We start from the raw sequence: 20,730 nt of genomic DNA on the forward strand, positions 1-20,730 counted from the left end.
CTTCTTTTAATCGAATGAGTCACAATGTAACTCGATTTACTTATGGTCTAATTACCTATGCTTAATACTAACATTTATCGTCCCCTGATTGCTGAAGACCAAATTTAGGAAGCCTATTTCAATTCTAAGTTTCCAGTATATAAACAGTATGTTTGACACGCTTAGTCTAGTCTCCCTTTGCCGCTGATTTTGCTGTCTTTCCCCCTCCCTTCTCTTCCTCTTCCTCTTTCTCACTCTCTGACACATTGACACATTTTATTATTTTTAAACTCACTTTCAGGCAGCTTTATATCAGTTTACTTTGTCTTTCAAGAGGTTTATTGCTTTTCCCAGATTTTTGAGAGTGAGAATATACCAGCTCTCTCCTTAAAATGAGGATTTATCACACCATAAAAGCCTGTGCTTCCCGCCTCTCTGCTGTGGTGCTCCGAGCCGGTGGGAAGACCCCTTAATGGTGACACTTCGTGGTAACATGCACAGCTCACAGAATCTTATCTCGCAAAGCATTTATTTTAGATTGTAACTGGAAACGAGAGAGTTTGCCCTGCCTCTGGCATCACTCCGAACATCGGAAATGTTAGAACACGGTGTTTTCATGCTGAAACGTTACACAATCCCCAGAGTGCAGAGCTGCTATGTTCCCACTACTGCTATTTTAGGGAGAGAGGGGCAGAGGGAAATCAAGTTCCGTAATAAAGTGTGTGTATTTGGGTGACAGGAAGGGGCGGGGATGAGAGGAATGGGCAATCTGAAAGACATCATTCAATTTCAGCATCTTCCAAACTGGAAATGTTGGAAGAGGACGCTGAAAGGACTTTTTAAAAAATCCCTCCTACCTGTTCGCAGAGCACCTAGGAACGGAGTGAAACACCACTCATCATCAGGGCTTTAAAAGTTACATTTCTGGGTCTCTGGAATGAATTCCTTTTTTCCAATATTTGGGACCCTAGGATTGGAAGAGGACGAGGTCTTGATCCTGACCTGGGAATCATAATTCTCTGGATTAAATGCTTTAAGAGAAGGTTCCTTCCCTGTTTTGAGTCTCATTTCTAGAGCAGCTTTTCCCAGAAGGTAACTGCCAAATCTATTCATTCTTGATAAATATTTAAAGAATGGTGAAAAGGGAAATTCCTGGCAACACAATACCACAGTCAAATATAAAAAATGAATACAAAAATGTACGCCCTTTGGCCTCTAAGGCAGACTGAGGTGGGTGATGGGAACACATCACCGATTGGAGTACGCAAACGAGATCCACTTCTCATCACTTCATTCCTTCCCTGAGTCAGTCGGCCAACACACATTCATTCAGCACGCACTGTGTCCCAAGTATCGGGGTGGGTGCCGGGACACTGAGAACCCTTGCATCGCTTCTAGGGTACAGCCCTCTTTTACCCTCTTTCTCTCTGCCCTGACATTTAAAAAGCCGCAGAGAAAGGTGCAGATTCACCATGAAAACCTAACTCAAAGTATGCATTAATTGTTCCAACAGAAACAAACTAGGCTTGAGGTGGGCGCCAGAGAGGAAGTGTGAGGAAACCTGATTCTGCCACCACCGCGGCTGGTCACTTGGACATCACTTGGACGCTCTGAGCTTCTGTTTCTCCCATGCATAGAATGAAGACTGGGATAAATCACCCCCAAGGCGCCTTTCTGCCTTAATCAATCGTCTCACACACACACACACACACACACGTGTCTCAGCCTCTTGCCCCTGGTTATGTGTTTAAAATTCTCAGCTGACCCAGGTATGCCAGTGCTCAGAGTAAATTTTCTTTCATTTTAGGCACGGTATGCTCATGCACTACTTTCGTCGTTCGTGTAGGTGGCTGCCTTCTAAAGCCTGGGCAACAAAGGGAAATCTCATTCACGGATGTCAACTGTCCTTTCAGTTGGGGACAGGACTAAGTAGCTGGAGAAGGACACCACCAGCCAGCCCCGCGGTGTGAAGAGCTTAAAATATTGAAGGGGAAATATTATGCCGCTCTGGCAAGATATCTTAGGGCTATGCCAGGCGTTCTGCCGCTGCAGGCCGGCGCTCCGCTCTCCCCGCCCCTGCTGCAAGGCAGCCCCTGCCAGTGCTGCTCCGCGGGCACCCTGGGTGCCTGTCCGGAGCCGACACGCTGAGACTCCTTCCCGCACGCACCTAAACCTACGCAGGAGAGCGCTGCCCTCTAGTGACCAAAATAGGAGATGCAGCGCGGCCCGAGCTGCGGGTGAGCCCCGCGGCTGCTGGTCCCCGCGAAGGTTGAGGTGGTGGCCCGTCGTTTACAAAGGGAGCTTATGGCTAGGAAAGCCCTGAGATCCTTTCTCTATGTATGGGCTCTGTGACTGTTTGCGGTTTCCCTCTAGGGCCAGGAGAGATAGATAGATAAATAGATGTATAAGTAGATGATAGACAAACCGAAAGGTAGATGGGTGAACTATGATTAGAAACACATTTTTAGGGTTTGCCACGTGCCGGGCACAAGGCTAAATGTGTTTATCCATTATTTCACTTGCATCTCTCCGGAAGCCTATGAATGGCCCTATTTCCAGAATGGGTAAACTGAGTCCTTAGACAAGGCAAGTAACTTGCCTCTTGGCAATCTTCTGCGGAGCTAGGAAATGGCGGAGCGGGTCTCAGTCCACAGTTGCCACCTACACAGTTGGCTCTCGGCCTCTCCCTGCCGAGAGGATGTGTGCGCCGCAAGCCGTGGATGCCCTGGGTGCCGCGCCCCTCAGCGCCCCCCACGCTTCGCCCCTACAGTCCTGGTGCGCTGACATTTCACCTGCCCGGCACTCCCTGTTACTCGTCAAACAACTCCAGGGACACCCTGGACAGCGCGCTTGACGTGTCGGGACCCGGACTTGGCAGCCGCCTGGGAGCTGGGTAGAGGTGGGTCCCCACCCCTCCCACCGCGGCTGAACTGTGCGCAGTGCCCAGAGGAACTCCGATCCGGATTAGGCTTCACTGCGTCCACGCTTGGCGGGCGATCTGGCTCATGCGAAAGAGGAAAAGCTCAGTCCCGGCATTTTAAGATTCCCGAAAAGTTTCAATCATTTGTTTCTTTAACCATTAACTGAGCGCCTATTATGCGCCTGACGCTGTTAGACACTGCAGCAAGGAATTCGGAGTCTAGTGCGGGGACAACACTAGATAAATGATAAATGACGACATTCAGGACGGCTGCGCTTGGTGCCCACCGCGACCGCGAGGGCGCCACAGGAGGAGGCGCAGAAGGGGCAGGTTCACCAGCTCAGAGGGTCTCCACTGCATTCCAGAAATCTAAATCTGTCCATCTACCCCGCACCTTGGCTCTCCCTAGTGCCCGCACCCCCAGGGAGCGCAATTTCAGTGACTTTACCCGGGGCGGGGGTGGGGGTGTCTTGATGTCATTTAATCCTCTCCCCAAATTTCCTAACTACCTTGGTTTGTCATCCCCCCGTGAGGAGAGCCATCAAGCTCTCTCTCCCTCCCACCTCACCCCCCCGGGGCAGGGAACGGCGGGTGCACCAGCCCGGACAGACCCCTCCCGCGACGGCGTCGGCGGGGCTGGCGTAGGGCCTGCGTCAGCTGCAGCCCGCCGGCGATTGGGGCGCGCTCGCCTCCTTCGGTTTGGGGCTAATTATAAAGTGGCTCCAGCCGCCGCCAGCCCGGGGACAGCGAGGAGAGGTGAGGCAGGCGCCCTGAGCCCTGCCGCCCAGCTCGAGGCCCCGCAGCGACGCCGACGACCGCAACGGTGAGGACGGCGTCTGCCCACCCTCTCCCTTTCTCCCAGCCGCTTCTCCCCTGGACGCCCCTCGCCCCTGACACCTGCCTTCTTCTCCTCTTCCTTCTAGCGCCTCGAGCCTGGGACTCGGTTTCTCCCGCCAGCCTGCGCCATCCGGACACCGTCAATGTAAGTGAACTTGTCCAGAGCTCGCCTTTGCTTGCGTGAGTTTGGGGCTGGCCGCCTGCTCTGTTCTGCGTTTCATTGCACGGGGTTCCCCAACTTTCTTCTGGTCCCTGTTTGTGACCTGGGTCAATGTAGCGCCTCCCCAGGCTCCCGCTTTCTGCGCATTTGGTCTTGGCTGTACTCTCCAAAATCCCGCTCGCGGCAGCGGATTCCCAGAAAGACAGCCTAGTGCCCCCGGCTCGGGGTGACAGTACCAACCTGGGAACTGCAAGACCATCTGAGCTGTCCTTGAGCCTCTCCAAACGGCGTCGGTCGGGTGGTCAGGGGCCCAGGAGGAAGCGTGTCCCTATTCTCTCTTGCTCTTGCTCCACAAACCCCCATTTGGGACTGTCCTGCCGAGGGTCCCTCGGAGGGACACGCTTTGCGCCCGGGCAGGCTCGAAGTTCTCATCCCTCTCTCCCTGCAGCCCATGGCGCGGTTCCTGAGACTCTGCACCTGGCTGCTGGCGCTCGGCCCCGGGCTCCTGGCGACAGTGCAGGCGGAATGCAGCCAGGACTGCGCGACGTGCAGCTACCGCCTGGCGCGCCCGACAGACATCAACCCGCTGGTGAGTGTCAGCGATGTGGGTGAATCAGTAGCGGCCACGCGCGGCGCATCTCCTGGTCTCTGGTGACCCAAGTGTCTCGACGATTCCCCCAACGCTGACCCACATCCCGCTCTAGCTCTCAGCTTCCGAGACCCACGACTAGCTAGGGCCCTGTAAGGGCGGCGATGTCTCCACACAACCTACTTTGTTCTAACCCGGGAGATGAGGGAGTCCTGCTATGTGCTATCTTCAGCACCTCGGAGAGCACTGGGTTGTCGCCTCGCTTCACCTGTCCCAAGGAAGATGCTCAACCGCCCCAACTCCTAATAGATCCAAGGGCTCTTTCGACACACAACCATCCTCACACCTTTCTCGAAAATAATGTTGTCATTGTGACATTTCTTCTCCTTTCTTCTGATTTCATTTCTCTAACCCTTTTAACATCAGGCTCCTCTACCTCTTACCCTCACCTGTGGATAGGGGAGAGCTAAGGGATGAGGGAGGGATAAAGGGAGTGGAAGGGGAGAGCTCAGTAGACAGGAGAGAAAGGTCAGCAACTGTCTCACAGGCAAGTGATGCTGAAATTCAACTTCTGTCGTGTTGAATGTGCTTTTGTAAAACCTACTATGACAACAGTGTGATTCGGCTATGAAAAAGGCACAGGTGAGGTGGCCAGTGTCCAAAGATGTGGGAACAATGCAAATATAAACTAAGCCACAGGGGCTTAGGGGAAAATTTTTTTTAAACTGAAGACGAAAAAATCTTATTCTAATGATAGTCTATGTATAACATTTGAACGGCCCCTGGTGCCCTACTGAACCAGAATCTCTGAATGTGGAACCCAGGAAGCTTCATTTTTAACTAGTGCCCCAATGATGCCTTTGCACTTTTCTCAATTTGTTGAAATTCTGTGATGACTTCAACAGTTCTGTAGAGAATAATGTATTCACCTAAGGAGTTAAGCTCCTCACTTTGAAGAAATTTTGAAGAAATTGAGCCTTTGAAGAAATTTTGTTATGTAGATGCAAAAAATAGGAATAAAAATTAAGGAAAGGATTCCACAAAATCCAAGGCATATATTTCAGGTTAAATGTTTGTTTCATTTTAATTACCCGATTCATTTCATTCAACATGTGCATGAGCTAACATGGCCTTAAAGAGAAAACACATAGTAGAGCTTTATATTTAAACTATGAGGAAAATATTGCATCTTAAATAGGGGTAACAGTCCTCTCCATCCATCTTTTCTTCTTGCTAATTTGTTTTATGTTTAACTGATTTGTTTTTTATGGGGGGCTTACATTTACGGTTGTTATTTTCTCTGTGATAAAAGCTTTGTTAATGACTATGTTGTTAGAATGACAGGCAGTTCTGGAATTTTAGCTTAGATGCAAAAAAGACATAAGAAATGAAGTTGCCTAGCCAAAACTATATAGTAAAATCAAAGTAACAAATATTTATTGAGCTTCTACCATATGAAAGATATTTGTGCTTGGTTCTGTGACAGATGCAAAGATAAGCAGGCATGCCATGACTTGCATCCAAATCGAATTTATCATCTGATATGACCTTCACTAGAATGCAGAGTGTGATAAATGCTACAAAAATGCATAATATATAAAAGCATAGAAATTAATTTAACATTGCTTTTTAGTACGTGTGTTGTTCTGATTATTTGCGATTATTTGTTTTTGAAGGAATCTCAACATTAAAAAGCATTTTGGTAATAGTATACAAAATATTCAACATTAAGTTTGGTAAAGAGATCATTTAAATTATATTGCAGAATGGAAATATGATTGACACCTGAACATCTTAAGTTTTTAATGACTTTTGATTTCTTAATCAGATATCAAGAATCAAACAGGATCACTTTAACTAGATCACCTTTAGGTGTCTTTATATATGCATATATTTAATTTTCTTAGACACAAAGCTTAAATAATCATTAAGAGTTAAATATATACCTTAAAGAATTATATTGCACTCATAAAATGCTTTCTTTCATGGAAAAAATAATATGTGTGTATTTTATATGAATTAATATATACCAATATAGTTTTAAATACCAAGAAAGGGCCTGGTTTTCTAAATCAAGTGTCAGTAACCTGAGTTCTATAAGTAGACTTCAGCGGGCTATAAAAATTCCTGAAATACTCAGAAATAGTCTATGGATTTTGTAAATGTTCATGTCACTTTGTATTCCTTTTATCATACCCAAGTGATTTGTTGAATAGAAGAGACTCTTAACAAGATTATTGGACTATATAGCCTAACTATTACAATGATTAGGATTTAATTACTATGTAATTAAAAGGAAGGAATTATATATGGATCATTACTATTTTGTCAAATATCATGATTTCCATTGGAAAAGACTTTTTCTGTACACAGATAACTAAATGTTAAGAAAAGAAACATGAATAATCTAAACATTTGCATATATATAATTTTATATTGGACCACATAATTACAAACATTTGGTTCAAGATGATTAAATCTGTTTTAAACAATCGAGGAGGAGCAAAACATCTCTACTTTCACCAAATCAATATGTCATAATTAAAATAATTCATAGAATTTAAATTGAGTTATTAGACTGTCTTTTTTTCCAAACTTATTTTGAAATTGTTTTTCTTTAAAGATTGGAAATGTTTACAGGAATATTGGATACCATTTCAGGTAAAATATTAACACAAGAAAGTAAACAAACCTTATATTATTAATATTCATTTTATCTGTAAGACAAGAAGATAAAAAAATTGGGGGGGACAATGTCCCTAATTAGGATAAATTTCTCCCTTTTGGTTAGGAAAAACTCAAACAAAATGAAATCAACAGTGGAAAATTATCCAGTGAAAATAGGTTGTGCAGGCAGCCAATTTAGGTTAAAATCAGGTGGAAAAAAAGTTTTCAAACTATTGAAATGTCACAATATATGCACTCTGTTAAAAGTCAAAGAAAATTTCTCATTCGTTTCAATTAATTCTTCACAATTCCCTTTTCGATTTTCCTTTGATTTGCCTGTTCAGCATGACAAAGTTTTAATAAGAAAGTGGAGATTACTTTATTCTTTGGGAGTTTCCATATCAAAGCAAGTATATTGTAGGCCACGTAAATCTGTTTGCTTAATAAAATCGGAAAAGCCTCTTTTTATCCTTAAATGGAATTCTTTTCCCCAGGCTTGCACACTGGAATGTGAAGGGAAACTGCCTTCTCTCAAAACCTGGGAGACCTGCAGGGAGCTTCTGCAGCTGTCCAAACTCGAGCTTCCTCAAGGTGGCGCCAGCACCCTCCGAGAAAGCAGCAAACAGGAGGAGAGCCATTTGCTAGCCAAGAAGTATGGGGGCTTCATGAAAAGGTATGGAGGCTTCATGAAGAAAATGGATGAGCTTTATCCTCTGGAGCCCGAAGAAGAGGCAAATGAAGGTGAAATCTTTGCCAAGAGATACGGGGGCTTCATGAAGAAGGACGTAGAGGAAGATGACGGCCTGGGCAATTCCTCAGACCTGCTGAAAGAGCTGCTGGGAACAGGAGACAACCGAGAGAGTAGCCACCACCAAGAAGGCAGCGATGACCAAGAAGTGAGCAAGAGATATGGAGGCTTCATGAGAGGCTTAAAGAGAAGTCCGCAATTGGAAGACGAAGCCAAAGAGCTGCAGAAGCGATATGGAGGCTTCATGAGAAGAGTGGGTCGCCCAGAGTGGTGGATGGACTACCAGAAGAGGTACGGGGGCTTCCTGAAGCGCTTCGCGGATTCTCTGCCCTCCGACGAAGAAGGTGAAAGTTACTCGAAAGAAGGCCCCCAAATGGAAAAGAGATATGGTGGATTTATGAGGTTTTAACACCCTTTCCCATCAGTGATCCCTGGCATCAGTAAGCCTTCCTCTGCCCCCCAGTGAGAGACAGCCTCCGTGATCGCGTTTTATTGTCATGTGTTGCTTGCACTCTGTAGTTGACTTTATTGGCTGGATAACTAACGACACAACTTGCAAGTTTTCATTTCAGGTCCTGCGTTCTTCTGAGAGTCTTTAAGTTCCGTGTTGGTCTATTGCAGCTGTCTTGTTCTTATGCTAAAATAGTTTCTTTCACCTTGTCCTTTATTTTTGACAAAACGCCAATAAATGCTTACTTGTATATGAATATAATAAACCCATTACCCCAACTGCATAACATTCTTGCAGGTCTCTTCTTCTCCAAATCCCTCATTCACCTTTGGGTTTCCATAGTAAATCCTAACCTCAGAGACAGTGAAACCATCTGCTTTTGACAGAGTTATCTCTGGCCTCCTTCTCCAACAGCTGTGACTGCCAAGAAAAAAAAAAAAGTTTTCATTTAATTCCTTATACATGAAATCTTAGAGGAGTAAATATATTAGAGCAAAATAAAATGTGTCTCCACTCTCATTTCTAGAAATCAGATATATGAAGAAAACTAAAATCTAATAAAGAAACTAGCTATACCCTCATATATATATATTAAAAATCTGCATTTAGATCCATATATTTGTCTCTGTTCTTTAGCAAAGTATTTTAGAAGCTAATAAGAAATTAAAGATCATTTATTTTAGCTCCATTTCACAAATGAAAGTGAAGCCCAGAGAAGTTAAGTAGTTGGCCCAAGGTTGCCCAGCAGCTAAAGGATAGGAAAAATAATTGAGACCCAAACTTCTTGTTTTCATGTAATGTCTTTTCCACTCCAGTTACATATCTCTCATCCATGTCACTAGCAAAAGCTAGGGAAATCTGGGACTACATATTGTTCACTATTGTACCCCCTAAACCGCAACCACACTGTTTTTCAATATCTGATAAGCGAATATATGAATGAATGGAGAAATCTGGTGACCAGGTCACTGAGAAAAGTATTATGGATGTTTTATAAGGTAAATTCTCACCACACAAGTTGCTTATGACTATTTCATGCGAATTAAACCATTTGGGACAACATTAAGGTACAAAAAAAGTAACAATTTTTTCTTTTTCCAATTGAAAATCCCTGCAGCGAAACTCCTGTCCAGTAACTCTTTTATTCGGGACCCTCATTCATCCTCTTTTTTGTCTTCTTTCTCAAAAAAATCAGGGTTTAGCAGTTCAGGAAAATAGAGAAAGAGTCTCTGATCTGCAGTCTAGCACTGCAAGGCCACGTGCTCCATTCTGATGAGGCAGCTCCACTGTCTGAGGTAGTCCAACCCTCCAACTCCAGCCCTGCCAGAGTTCTCAGGACTCCACATGGCCATGAGCTATTAGAAGACCCATCTCCTCCTAATGGGTGCAAGGGGTCACAGGTCCCCAACACTCAAAGAGCCTCACTACCATCTACCTTCCTGATTCTTAGCAAACTTTTTCTTCCAGGCCAGAGCCCTCCTTCTTCTGAACTAGAGATGCAGGTAATGTAGGTGTTTGAAGCCAACCAGGAAGAAGGTGATAACCAGTGGCTGGCCCTTGGACATCAGTGTCAGGAGCATGAGGAATGATGGGACTGGAACACATCAGGGTTTTGAGGTCTCTACTCAGCTTTACCCAATTGTCTCCCTTGGAAATTCCAGCCTCATATTGCCAGACTTTTCCAAAGAAACTGAGACTTAGATTTTCATGATAATACCTCAATTTTTTTAATTTTGGCTACTGATTCCATTTAAAACAGTGTTATGGGTGAAAAAGGTGAAAGAGATTTAAGAAGTGCAAATTGCCAGGTATAAAAATAGTCATGGGGATGTAAAATACAGGATAGGGAATATAATCAATAATATTGTAACAACTGTCTGTCACGTGGGTACTAGATTTAGGGTGATCACTTCATCAGGTATACAATTGTCTAATCACTACATTTTACACCTGAAACTAATATAATATTGTATGTCAATTATAAATAAAAATACATAAAAAAAAAAATGCTAAAAAAAAGTGTGAACCAAACAAAACCCATCCGCAGGTCAGATTTGAGAGACATGGAATAGCCTTTTGAGAAAAAATGTCACTTAATTCTTTCTACTACAACAAAGGATTCCCAAACCTTGGAAACAGGAATCCCACCTCCATCCTAGAGACAGTTAAGAGTAAAATGCCTTTGTCCATCTCTGATAAGATAATAATGAAATTATTATCTTACAATAACACAATACGTGTATACATCTCACACAATATATTTGAGAAAATAACACAATTCACAACCAAATGAATGTTATTTTTCCAATCAAGCACAGTCCTTTAAGTAGAGGTCCTTTCTTTTCTCTTTTGGGTTAGCTGTTTAGACTCAACTAAAACACTTGGAGTGGTTAATAGACAATTGTCTGTCCCTCTAGTTCACCACCTTTCACCTCTGCTAAGGGCCCCGCAATGCCTGAGTGTGACAGTGTTACTCACTCTTGTATTTCCTCCCCCTGCTTTCCCCATCCCGCCCCAATCCCTGGTGGAGAATTGAGAATCAGGATTTGCCATAAATGTTTCGGGAGGGAAGGAACAGGAAAAAGGAGTAAAGAAAAAGGAGAAAAAGCAATCGGACAAGATGGCTCCTTTAGGCGATTACGCAGGCTGCTTGCTCCTGCTCGAAACACCAAATGAAGCACAGTCCTGGGGGCCAGGGCAACCTTAACAGTAAGTATCAGCGGTTGTCCACAAAATGTGATTCGAGGGGGGCTGTGTAGGTTTTCCTATGTCCCCAAATATCTCCCACGTCATCCACCCTTTAGTCTGAAATTCCATCATTAGAATTTTTGCTCCTTTAACCCTAAAGACTTTGATTTTCAAGAATTCCCTATTTAAATTTTACGGGGGAGTTGCCTAAGAGTCACCTACTAGGTGGCTATTTTAGGGAGGCTATTTTAAACGCAGCTAACTGGGCTCTGACCGTGGTACTCGGTGTGCGCTCCGCACGAATGTCTGGTTTCCGTAAACCCGGGAGGACCAGGGCTAGAACTCTTCTGGGATAAGACTCGGTGTTAGACGGACGGACTGGAGTCTAAGGTTAAGACGACTCAAACCGCCGCTGACCTGAGAGCGTCTCCAGAAAACAGCGTGAGTGCCGTTGGAACACAGACCCACCTAACTGCAGAGGGCGCTGCTACTCCATTCCGGACCTTTACCTAGTAAGTGGGCTCCCTGTTTTACCTCAATTCCACTCACTTGGGCCACCCCATTCCACCTCCAAGCCTAAGTCCTGGTCTGGGTTCCACTGAGAGTTGTTAACTCTGTGAAATCTGTATGCGGACTCTGGGGCCAGGCTGCCTGGGTGAAAAGCCCAGCTCTCTGTGTGATGGGACTCTCTCCATGCTTCTTTCCTCATCTGTGACTCATTAGGTGGTTGTAACAAGTAACCCTGTTAACATATACAGAGTGCTCAAGCCTGGCCTAGCATACAGTCGGCACTTACAGGGTTAGCCACAGCTATTGCTCAGCATCCCAGTTCTTAGATGTAGGTCTTGAGCTTCCCCCACCCTCCCCACTGCCCTGTCTACCCCGGGCCTCTCAAGGACCAGGGTGATAGCTCACCCTGTGTGTCTCAGGAACAAGGTGCTACCTCACCCTGGGTCTCTCAAGGATGAGATACTATCTGTGAGCTGCAGTCCTGGTCAGAGCCTGAGAATACCCAAGGAGAAGGTTTCCGCTTCTACTAGTTGTGTCCCAGGAGGCAGAAACCACTTGCGGTTTCCCTGTAATATTCCTCTTCACTTTTTCAATTTTCTACTACAAACAAGTAAAACTCGTATAATGAAAAAGTCATCCCCCAAAAAAGGCGTGAAGAGTTTGAGCCTTGAGCTACAAAGATTTCTCCTTTGAAGATGAAGGCAGGGCATACAACTTTGCATACTTTGAATAATATGAATATTTATGGATTTTTTTTCTTGAAATGTACATAAGCACCCCACCTGAAACAATTCATTCAGTCAACAAATACTGGAGCCACCTACGTGACTATCTGGTGGAAAAGTATTGCAGACTGAAGGAACATCTAGTGTAGTGCCCCAACATGGGAACGTGCGGATAACCGGAGGAACAAGACTTACAAGGCCTTTTGCAGGCGTGGAAAGGGCTTTGAGTTTTAGTCTAAATGTGATAGATAAGGATTCGACGTTGAGAGCAGGTCAGTGATGAGAGAGGCCGACGTGTGTAAGCCCCAGCATCTGCCTTATAGACAAGTTTCCTCGCTCCTCAGTCTCCTGAGAGAAGTGTGTATTAAGTATCTGTCATCATTTTGCATCCTTCAAAACATCTTGGTTTACCCAACAACAACAACAAAAAAACCCCATGCAATTATATTATTGACCAGGAACATGTGTCTCTGGAGAGAGGAATGCAAAACTCACATCAGCAGAGGGAGCTAGGCAATAGCTTAAACATGTCCCTCTATAACGTTTGTTTATACTTTTTCCCTTAGCTTTTTTTAAATCAAGTGTAATACAAATCTACAGAGAAGTCCACGCCTCGCAAGTATACATCTCACTGAATTGCTACAAAGCAAATATACCCATGAACCATCATCCAGGGCAAGAGATAGAACATCACTAGCACCCAGATAACTAGCTCTCCCTCATCCCCAAAACACCACTCTTCTGACTTCTATCACCATAAATTAATTTGCCTATTTTTTAATTTTCTATAAAAAGAAAACATTATTTTTTTCTAATTACATAGTTCAACATTATATTTGTGAGATTTATCCATGCTGCTGTATATAGCTGTGGTTTATTAATTATTATTATTATTTTGCCATGTAGTACTCCATTGTATAAATATGCTGTAAATCCCATTCTATTACTGCTAGGGACTCCCTGATTTCAATTTGGTTCTATTGCACATACTACTACTATATGCATTCTTGACCATACGTCTTACCAGAAGTGATGTATTTCTCTTGCATATATAACTAGGAGCAGATATATGCCAGTTCATAGAGTGTGCATATGTTTAACTGCAGTTTGTAATACCAAACAGCTTTTAAAGAGTTTGCACTCGTTTGGACTCCTAACCACAGTGTATGCCCCACCAATATTTTGGATCGACAGTCTTTTTTAATTGTAGCCATTGTTTTAATTTGTATTTCCCTAATTATTAATGAGGTCAGGCGCCATTTGCCATTTCAGTATCCTTAGTTACTCTTTTTGCTTTGCAAACGTATTTGTCAAGTTACAGATCTGAACTATCTTCTGCCCTGTAGTCAGTGACCTTAACCCATGAAATTAATCCACGAGCTTTTTTAATACTCTCATGATTCATTTCTTAGCTCCCTTTTACAATCCATACAAACCTGTCCATGACCCTGCCCATGACCCTGCCCACAGACTGACTCTATGGCATTCCTAGCCAAATACTAGGTACGCTTTATGTTGTTCCTGCCGTGTTCTTTTATGTTTAGAATATCCAGGGAGAGCATTTGGTAGAGCAGCCCTACCCAACCGGGTGCCTTTCAGTCTGCTGGGTCTCCCTGCAGGCTCCCTTGGATTAGCAGACCTGGCAATTCCCCCAGGACCATCTTCAGCAAGGTAAGAGGAACAGATCATTTCTAAGGGGATTCACAGGTTTTGATGATCGAGTTGTTTTAAGGAACTACTTCATCCTAGGCCTTGCAGACAAGCAGCATCTTCCTGGGCCAGTAAACACTCGCTTCTCACCTCCCCACTAGGGGGAAGGAGATCTCTCATTGCTCTCTTCCTTGGAGAACCCTGGAGGACTGGAGGGCCTCTGGCATAGCCCCTGCCTGCTACCTCATTTGATATGGACCTCGAAAAGAAATTGGAAAGGAGTGAGGGTTGCAGACATGAACTAAAACAGCCTACCATCTAGAATTCCTCCTCCAATTTATTAACCAAGTACATTAGCACCTCGAATAATGTTGTTTTGTTCAATGTGATTTCATCATAATGATAATAAAATGTCTTAGGAATTTAACCCTTGTTTATATCTATTAGCCTAAGGTAAAATTGGTTTTATAATACATTGTTGTGCTGAAAGTCACAGGACCAATCGAGGATGCTAAGCGAGGACTTACGTAAAAAGGTAGATCTATGGATAGAAAAAGGGCTGAGAAAAGAGGAGAGGTCATGAAGAAGTCATATAATTTGAAATCAGCATTGAGGTTACAGGAGACTAAGGTCTTGGTAAAGAATTGACTAGTAGGGCAGAAGCTTAAGTGAATTTGAAGTGGGCAAAAGAGAATTTAATGGCAAGTCATTTTTTTTTCTTTTCGCTGCTCAAGTTATTTATTGAATAAATATTCTGTATATGGTTGGCCATATACTGTAGTCCATGCACTATTCTAGGCCTAGGAGCTACAGAAATGAAAGGCCACCCAATTTTCTGCTTTCTCAAAACATATTCTAATGTGTAGAGTGAAACAATAAACGACAAAGAAAGAAAGAAGGTAATTTTGGATAGTTCTAAGTGCTATAATACTTGTTCTTTGTAAGAAAATTCAAACAAATGCAGAACTAGTGTTAAAAGTGAAATTCCTCTTTCATTTCCCATATTTCCACAGACGTAACCACTATTAAAAGTTTGGTGTTTACCCTAAAAATATTCTTTTCATTAATGAATATACACACATGCATGCATGGACACACAGTTTTATTTTTAGTGTTAACATAAATAAAATAATTCTACACGTATTATTCTGCTACCTTTTTTTTCACCTGATATATCTTGGCACTATTTCAAAATCAACACGAAAATCTGCCTGATGCTCTTTAACTGCTGCATTGTCTTGTATAACATGTATGCTTTGCTTTTTTTTTTAACAACTCCAATAGCAGCTAATTTTTTCACATTACAGACAATGCTGCAGTAAAATCCTTATAAAAATATAGGCGTTATATAACCTATACTATATAAAAAGTGTGTGTGTAGTAATAGTAGTAGTAATAGTAGTAGTGGTAGTGGTAGTAGCAGCAGCAGCAGCAGTAGTAGTAGTTGTCAAGCAGAGCACCGCACAATCCTAGGAGAGGACTTTAAACGCTTGCACCCATCGCATCTCCATATCGGAGTCACCAAGGAAAATACAACACTGTCAAGAACTGGTTGGAAAAATGATTTACTTGCATAGAGAAGAGACAGGGCAAGATCAGCTTCAATAATGGGCACCAGCCCCCCATGGCCAGCAGGTCTCTCTCTGAAGCCAGCACAGGGCAATTCACCTACCTACACCCCCCTCTCATGTGGCAGTAGAAGGAACACAGTCCCCTCCTCCTTGGAGGACAGATATAGGGCCAAGTGTCATATTGCATGCACCACACCCTGAGCAGAGACTAAAGAGCACTCATAGAATTGCAAGATATTCCCACAGGGATAACACCTGCACAGGCTGTGTGGGCTTTTTGTCTCTTAGCAAAGAACTGCTGCAGGCTCAAAGCCCATTTTCATGCAGTGGAGGCGTCAAAAAACAGATGAGGACACTGCCTTTACTAACAGTAGTGTACATGGCAACTATTCCATAGGATTCACTCATAAGAGTGGAATTACTGGGTCAAGGAATATGCATATTTAATATTTTATAGTTATTGCCACACAGCTTTCAAAAATATGATACCTATATTCCCATCTACAAGATATATGTAATCTGTTTGGTTGTTTGTTATTTTCTTATTGATCCATAGATAACCTTTAAACATATTGTACTAAATAATCCTTTTTTCTGTACATATTGAATTATGTAATTAAAAAGTCGAAGCTTTTTATCATGTGTGTCTTAAGCTGTAAATGTAATGCCTCAAATTGCGAGTCTCTTGAAAAAGCTTTGGAATTAAATTTTCTTAAAACTCTGGGAATGACATAATTGTGGTCTATGTAGGAAGTTACTCCAAGTAGAAAACAAGTCTAAATATCTCATGGTGGTACGTTTAATGTTAAATCATCCTTTGTGCAACAAAATACAAAAAGTGTGGAAGCATTTGAGAGTTGGAATATATCACATGGAAATTTCTTTGTGTGCAAATAATCTCACCAAACAAGCTACCAACCACTAATTCATGCATTCAATTATCGACCTAACCAGCTTTCCAGAACTGTACGTGGTCTAGTGATAGCTGCCATGGCTAACAGACTCCACAGAGCCTTTGGATGGAAGAATACTGAGCCATAAAAAAGAAAGCCAGGAGAAATGAAATATGATCTAAAATCTCTAAATTGAAGCCTATAATCCTCCTTGAAGCCATATGGGTAGATTTGTCTAGTTGGAAATCTTCTATACCTGAAAGTCTTCGTATGAAACAAAAATTAAATTTTATATAACTAGCTCCTTGCTATATGAGGTCTTGAAAGATATTCTAGCAAATAAAAAAACTTTATAGAGTTTATCAGAATTTATAAGCCACTAAAACAAAACATTTCACTTCAGATCAGTCAAACATAATAGGTCAATTGCAATAGAAAGCTAGTTGCTAATTTATCCTATTATGACAAATTCAAAGTTTCCACTTCCACACTCTTCCAGGCTTATATTATACTCCTCCCTGCTTAGATTTCCCTGGCTAATGGGTTTCTTTCATTATAGCTTTCAAAAAACTCTTTTTGTTCAATTGTTTAAGTTTTTCTCTTCACAGCACTTGTTTCATTTTACGATTATTTTGTTCATTTGTGTCATTGATTTCTGCCTCAATAAGTAGGGAAGTAGAAACTGGCTCTTTTGTTTGCTATAGGCATTCAGAAAAAAAAAAATGTCATTACTAGTCCATGCTCCCATCTAAACTCATAGCAAAGGTATGTAAATTTTTTTAATTTAAAAAACATAATTATACTAAGAAATAGATGAGCCTATGTGCAGCCTAGAATCAGAATAGAAACACACTGCACTAAGCAGGAGCTGAAATGGTGGTCTCCTGGGATCTGAGTCTAGAGTCTGGTGGAGGCAGCATCCTACTTCACTTCTTCATGATAACTGGGACCAAGTGGCAAGGTACAAGAGCCAAATCCATTATCTCATCCATCAATTTTAAAATGCTGAAAAAAAGTCAGGAATACTGACTAGAACTACTGGTTTCTTGGAGTCTTAGGAGTTAGTAGATACAGTTGAAGAACCAGGATCTGCACAAAGCTTCCTACCAGCTTAGCCACTAGATTTGCAATATGATTGACTTCATTATGGGCCCCAAATGGCCCCAAATCTCCAATGTAAATTCTATTTCTGAACCAAAATTGCTAAACAGGTAAGAATGATGAGAGAGAGAGACAGACAGACAGACAGACAGACAGACAGACAGACCGAGACAGAGACAGAGAGACAGAGAGAGACTGAAAGTTTCAAACAAGTATTTCAAGATTTTCAAATAAAATATTTCAATGGATGGCAGAAAGGCCATCCATTAAAAAGGGAGCAAGAAATTATAAAATTAAAATGTGTTAGCAAAAAATGAGGAATATAGTTATTGGGAAAAAAATTAAATACAATAAGTTGTAGACTAGGATTGCATTAGCTAATAGAAAGTTAGTAATGAGGAATTCACCCACAACAAAACATTATTTTTAGTTGAAAAAGAAGTGATAAGAATAGATTAAACAGCTTTAAAAAGTACTTTTAGAAATTTCAAAAGATGAGACTACGCAGAATGACAAGGAGAAAAATAATAGCTCTTCACACCCACTAGAATGGCTATAATAAAAATGAAAGCAATAATAAGTCTTCTCAAGGATGTAGAAAGGTTATGACCCTCATACATTGCTGGAAAACAGTTTAGGAATTAATTCCTCAAAAAGTTAAACATATAGTTACCATTCGACCCAGAATTTTTACTCCTAGGTATATACACAAGAGAATTGAAAATATATGTCTGCACAAAAACTTGTGCACAGATGTTCATAGCAGCATTATTCATAATATCCCCAAAGTGGAAACAACCTGAATATCTATCAGGTGATGAACTGATAAATAAAATGTGGTATAGCCATACTATGGAATATTATTTCACCATAAAAAGGAATAAAATAGAGATACATGCTGAAATGTGGATGAACCTTGAAAACATCAGGCTAAGTGAAAGAAGCCAGACACAAAAGGTCACATATTGTATAATTTCATTTATATTAAATATCCAGAATAGATAAATCCATTGAGACAGAAAGCAGATGAGCGTTTCCCAGGATTTGCGGGGAGACAGTGAATGGAGAATGACTGCTAATGCTTCTAAGGTCCCTTTTTGGGTTGAAAAGGGTGTTCTGAAATTAGATAGTGGTAATGGTTGCACAAATTGGCAAAAATATAGTAAAAAAAAATGACCGAATTGTACACTTTTAAAAAGTGAATTTTACGGCATATCAATTATATCTTAATAAGCTGTTATTTAGAAATTCAGTGGCTGAAAATTAGTGAGATTAAAGAAAGACTTTAATCCAAAGATGGAAAAATGAAGAGGGTGTCAAGCAGGTTACATAAAAGTAAATCCATATCTAGCTACGCCCTAATGCAATGTAAAACATCGGTAAAGAGAAACCAAAATATATCTACCAGAGATAAAAGAGAAATTACCTACAAAGGAATAAGGGACAGACTGAAGATTTTATAACAGACATAATATATGCTAAAAGACATTGGAAATATCCTGTGAAAACTAAGAGAAGGAGCGAGAGGGGTGGAGAGACTCAAGCCAAAATCCTATATTTAGTTAAACTAGTATTTAAGAATGTAAAATTGAGACACTTTGGGTAGTACAAATATCAGGACCATCTATAGCTCTTTCTGGGAGATAATGCTGAAGGATGTGCTTCTGCAAGAAGAATAGTGAGAGGAGAAGGAACGGGTGAAAGGAAAGACATAAAATAAATCCAAAAACAGGCGAACAAGAAAGTTGTTAAGTATAATTGACATTGAGACTTTTTTAGAACTTACCTCTTTCGTGCCCCTAAAACATTAATAATAATCAGTATGAACTATTTCAAAAAGTAAGTTTTATATTTTTTAAAGTGAAATACAAATTCCAAGTAAAAATAACTAGGAAGAGGCAGAAAATTCAGTGGGTAAATAGTGCTAAAGTCAAAACTTTTCTAAAAACAGCAAAAGAAGAAAACGAGCTTCTCAGTTCTCTTTATAGAGCTAGTAAAACGGTAATAGTCTTATTGGTGTATAATTAATATACGATAAACTACATATTAAAGGTGGAAATTTTCGTGAGTTTTGACATATGTATCCAACTGTCAAACTATCATCAAAATCAAAATGATTTCCAGTGCCTAAATGTTTTCCAGTACCACTTCGTAATTCTTTCTTTCCTTTCCAACCCTGCCTATCCCCATCTACCACGTTTCTTTCAGCTGACACCAGTTTTCGATTTCTAGAATTTTATGTAAATGCAATAATATACAATGTATTTATTACATTCTTTTTTGTCTAGCTCCTTTCAAGCAGTGAACTCGTTTTGAGATTCATCCATGGTGTCACATGTATCAGTAGTTCATTCCTTTTTATTCTCTTTTATGGGTGGACAACAATTTGCTTCTCCATTTACCTGTTGATTTTTTATTGCTTCCAATTTGAGGCTATTGTAAATAAAGCTATCATGGATATTCGTGCACAAGTCTTTGTATGGACTTTGATTTCATTTCTCTTTGATAAATACCTAAAAGAATGAGTGACTGGTATGAGAGATGTATATTTAATATTTTAATGAACTCTTATTGCAAACTCTTTTCCAAAGTGGTTGTATTATTTTACATCTTTTAGTTGTAGTAGCATTTTTTGTAGATTTCTTTGGATTTTTTACATGGACAACCATGTCATCTGTGAATAAAGATACTTTGGGCTCTTTCTTTCAAATTTGTATATGAATTATTTCATTTTCTTGCTTTATTGCACTGGCTAGAACCTCCACAAAATGGTAAAAGTGGGCATCCTTACCTTAATTCATACCTTAGAGAGAAAATATTTAGTCTTTCAATATTGAGTATGATGTTAGCTATAGGTTTTTCATAATTGTTCATTATCATATTGAAGTTTTATTTATAATCCTAATTTGCTGAAAGTGTTTAAGAGGAATGGATGTTTTATTTTACCAAAATCATGTACATTCCCTTCTAAGCACTGTTTTATCTGCATCTCAAATTTCGATGTCATATTGTCATTTTTATTCAGTTCAAATTTCTAATTTCTCTCTGGTTTTCTCTTAGACCCATATTATTTTAGAGGTGTGTAATTTAGTGTCCAGATATGTGAATATTTTCCAGATAGCTAATTTAATTCCACTCGTATAAAGAACACACTTTATACGAGTTTATGAGACTTATGGCCCAAAACATGGTCTCTCTCGGTAAATATTCTATGTATTGTGCATTTGTTGAATAAATCATC

At 41.1% G+C, this 20,730-nt stretch overlaps 1 protein-coding gene across 1 annotated transcript; it reads left to right on the forward strand.

Moving 5' to 3' along the window:
- The first annotated feature begins 3,588 nt into the window (after positions 1-3,588).
- On the forward strand, positions 3,589-8,634 carry PENK (proenkephalin). The gene is made up of 4 exons (XM_039868907.1): positions 3,589-3,722; positions 3,823-3,881; positions 4,345-4,485; positions 7,647-8,634. Exons 3-4 carry the CDS (start codon positions 4,348-4,350, stop codon positions 8,307-8,309), a joined length of 801 nt encoding a protein of 266 aa, XP_039724841.1. The 5' UTR covers positions 3,589-3,722; positions 3,823-3,881; positions 4,345-4,347; the 3' UTR covers positions 8,310-8,634.
- Positions 8,635-20,730: the final 12,096 nt, after the last annotated feature.

The sequence above is a fragment of the Pteropus medius genome, unplaced genomic scaffold (assembly GCF_902729225.1).
Source record: "Pteropus medius unplaced genomic scaffold, Ma_sr-lr_union100, whole genome shotgun sequence".
In the NCBI taxonomy this organism is placed as follows: Eukaryota; Metazoa; Chordata; class Mammalia; order Chiroptera; family Pteropodidae; genus Pteropus; species Pteropus medius.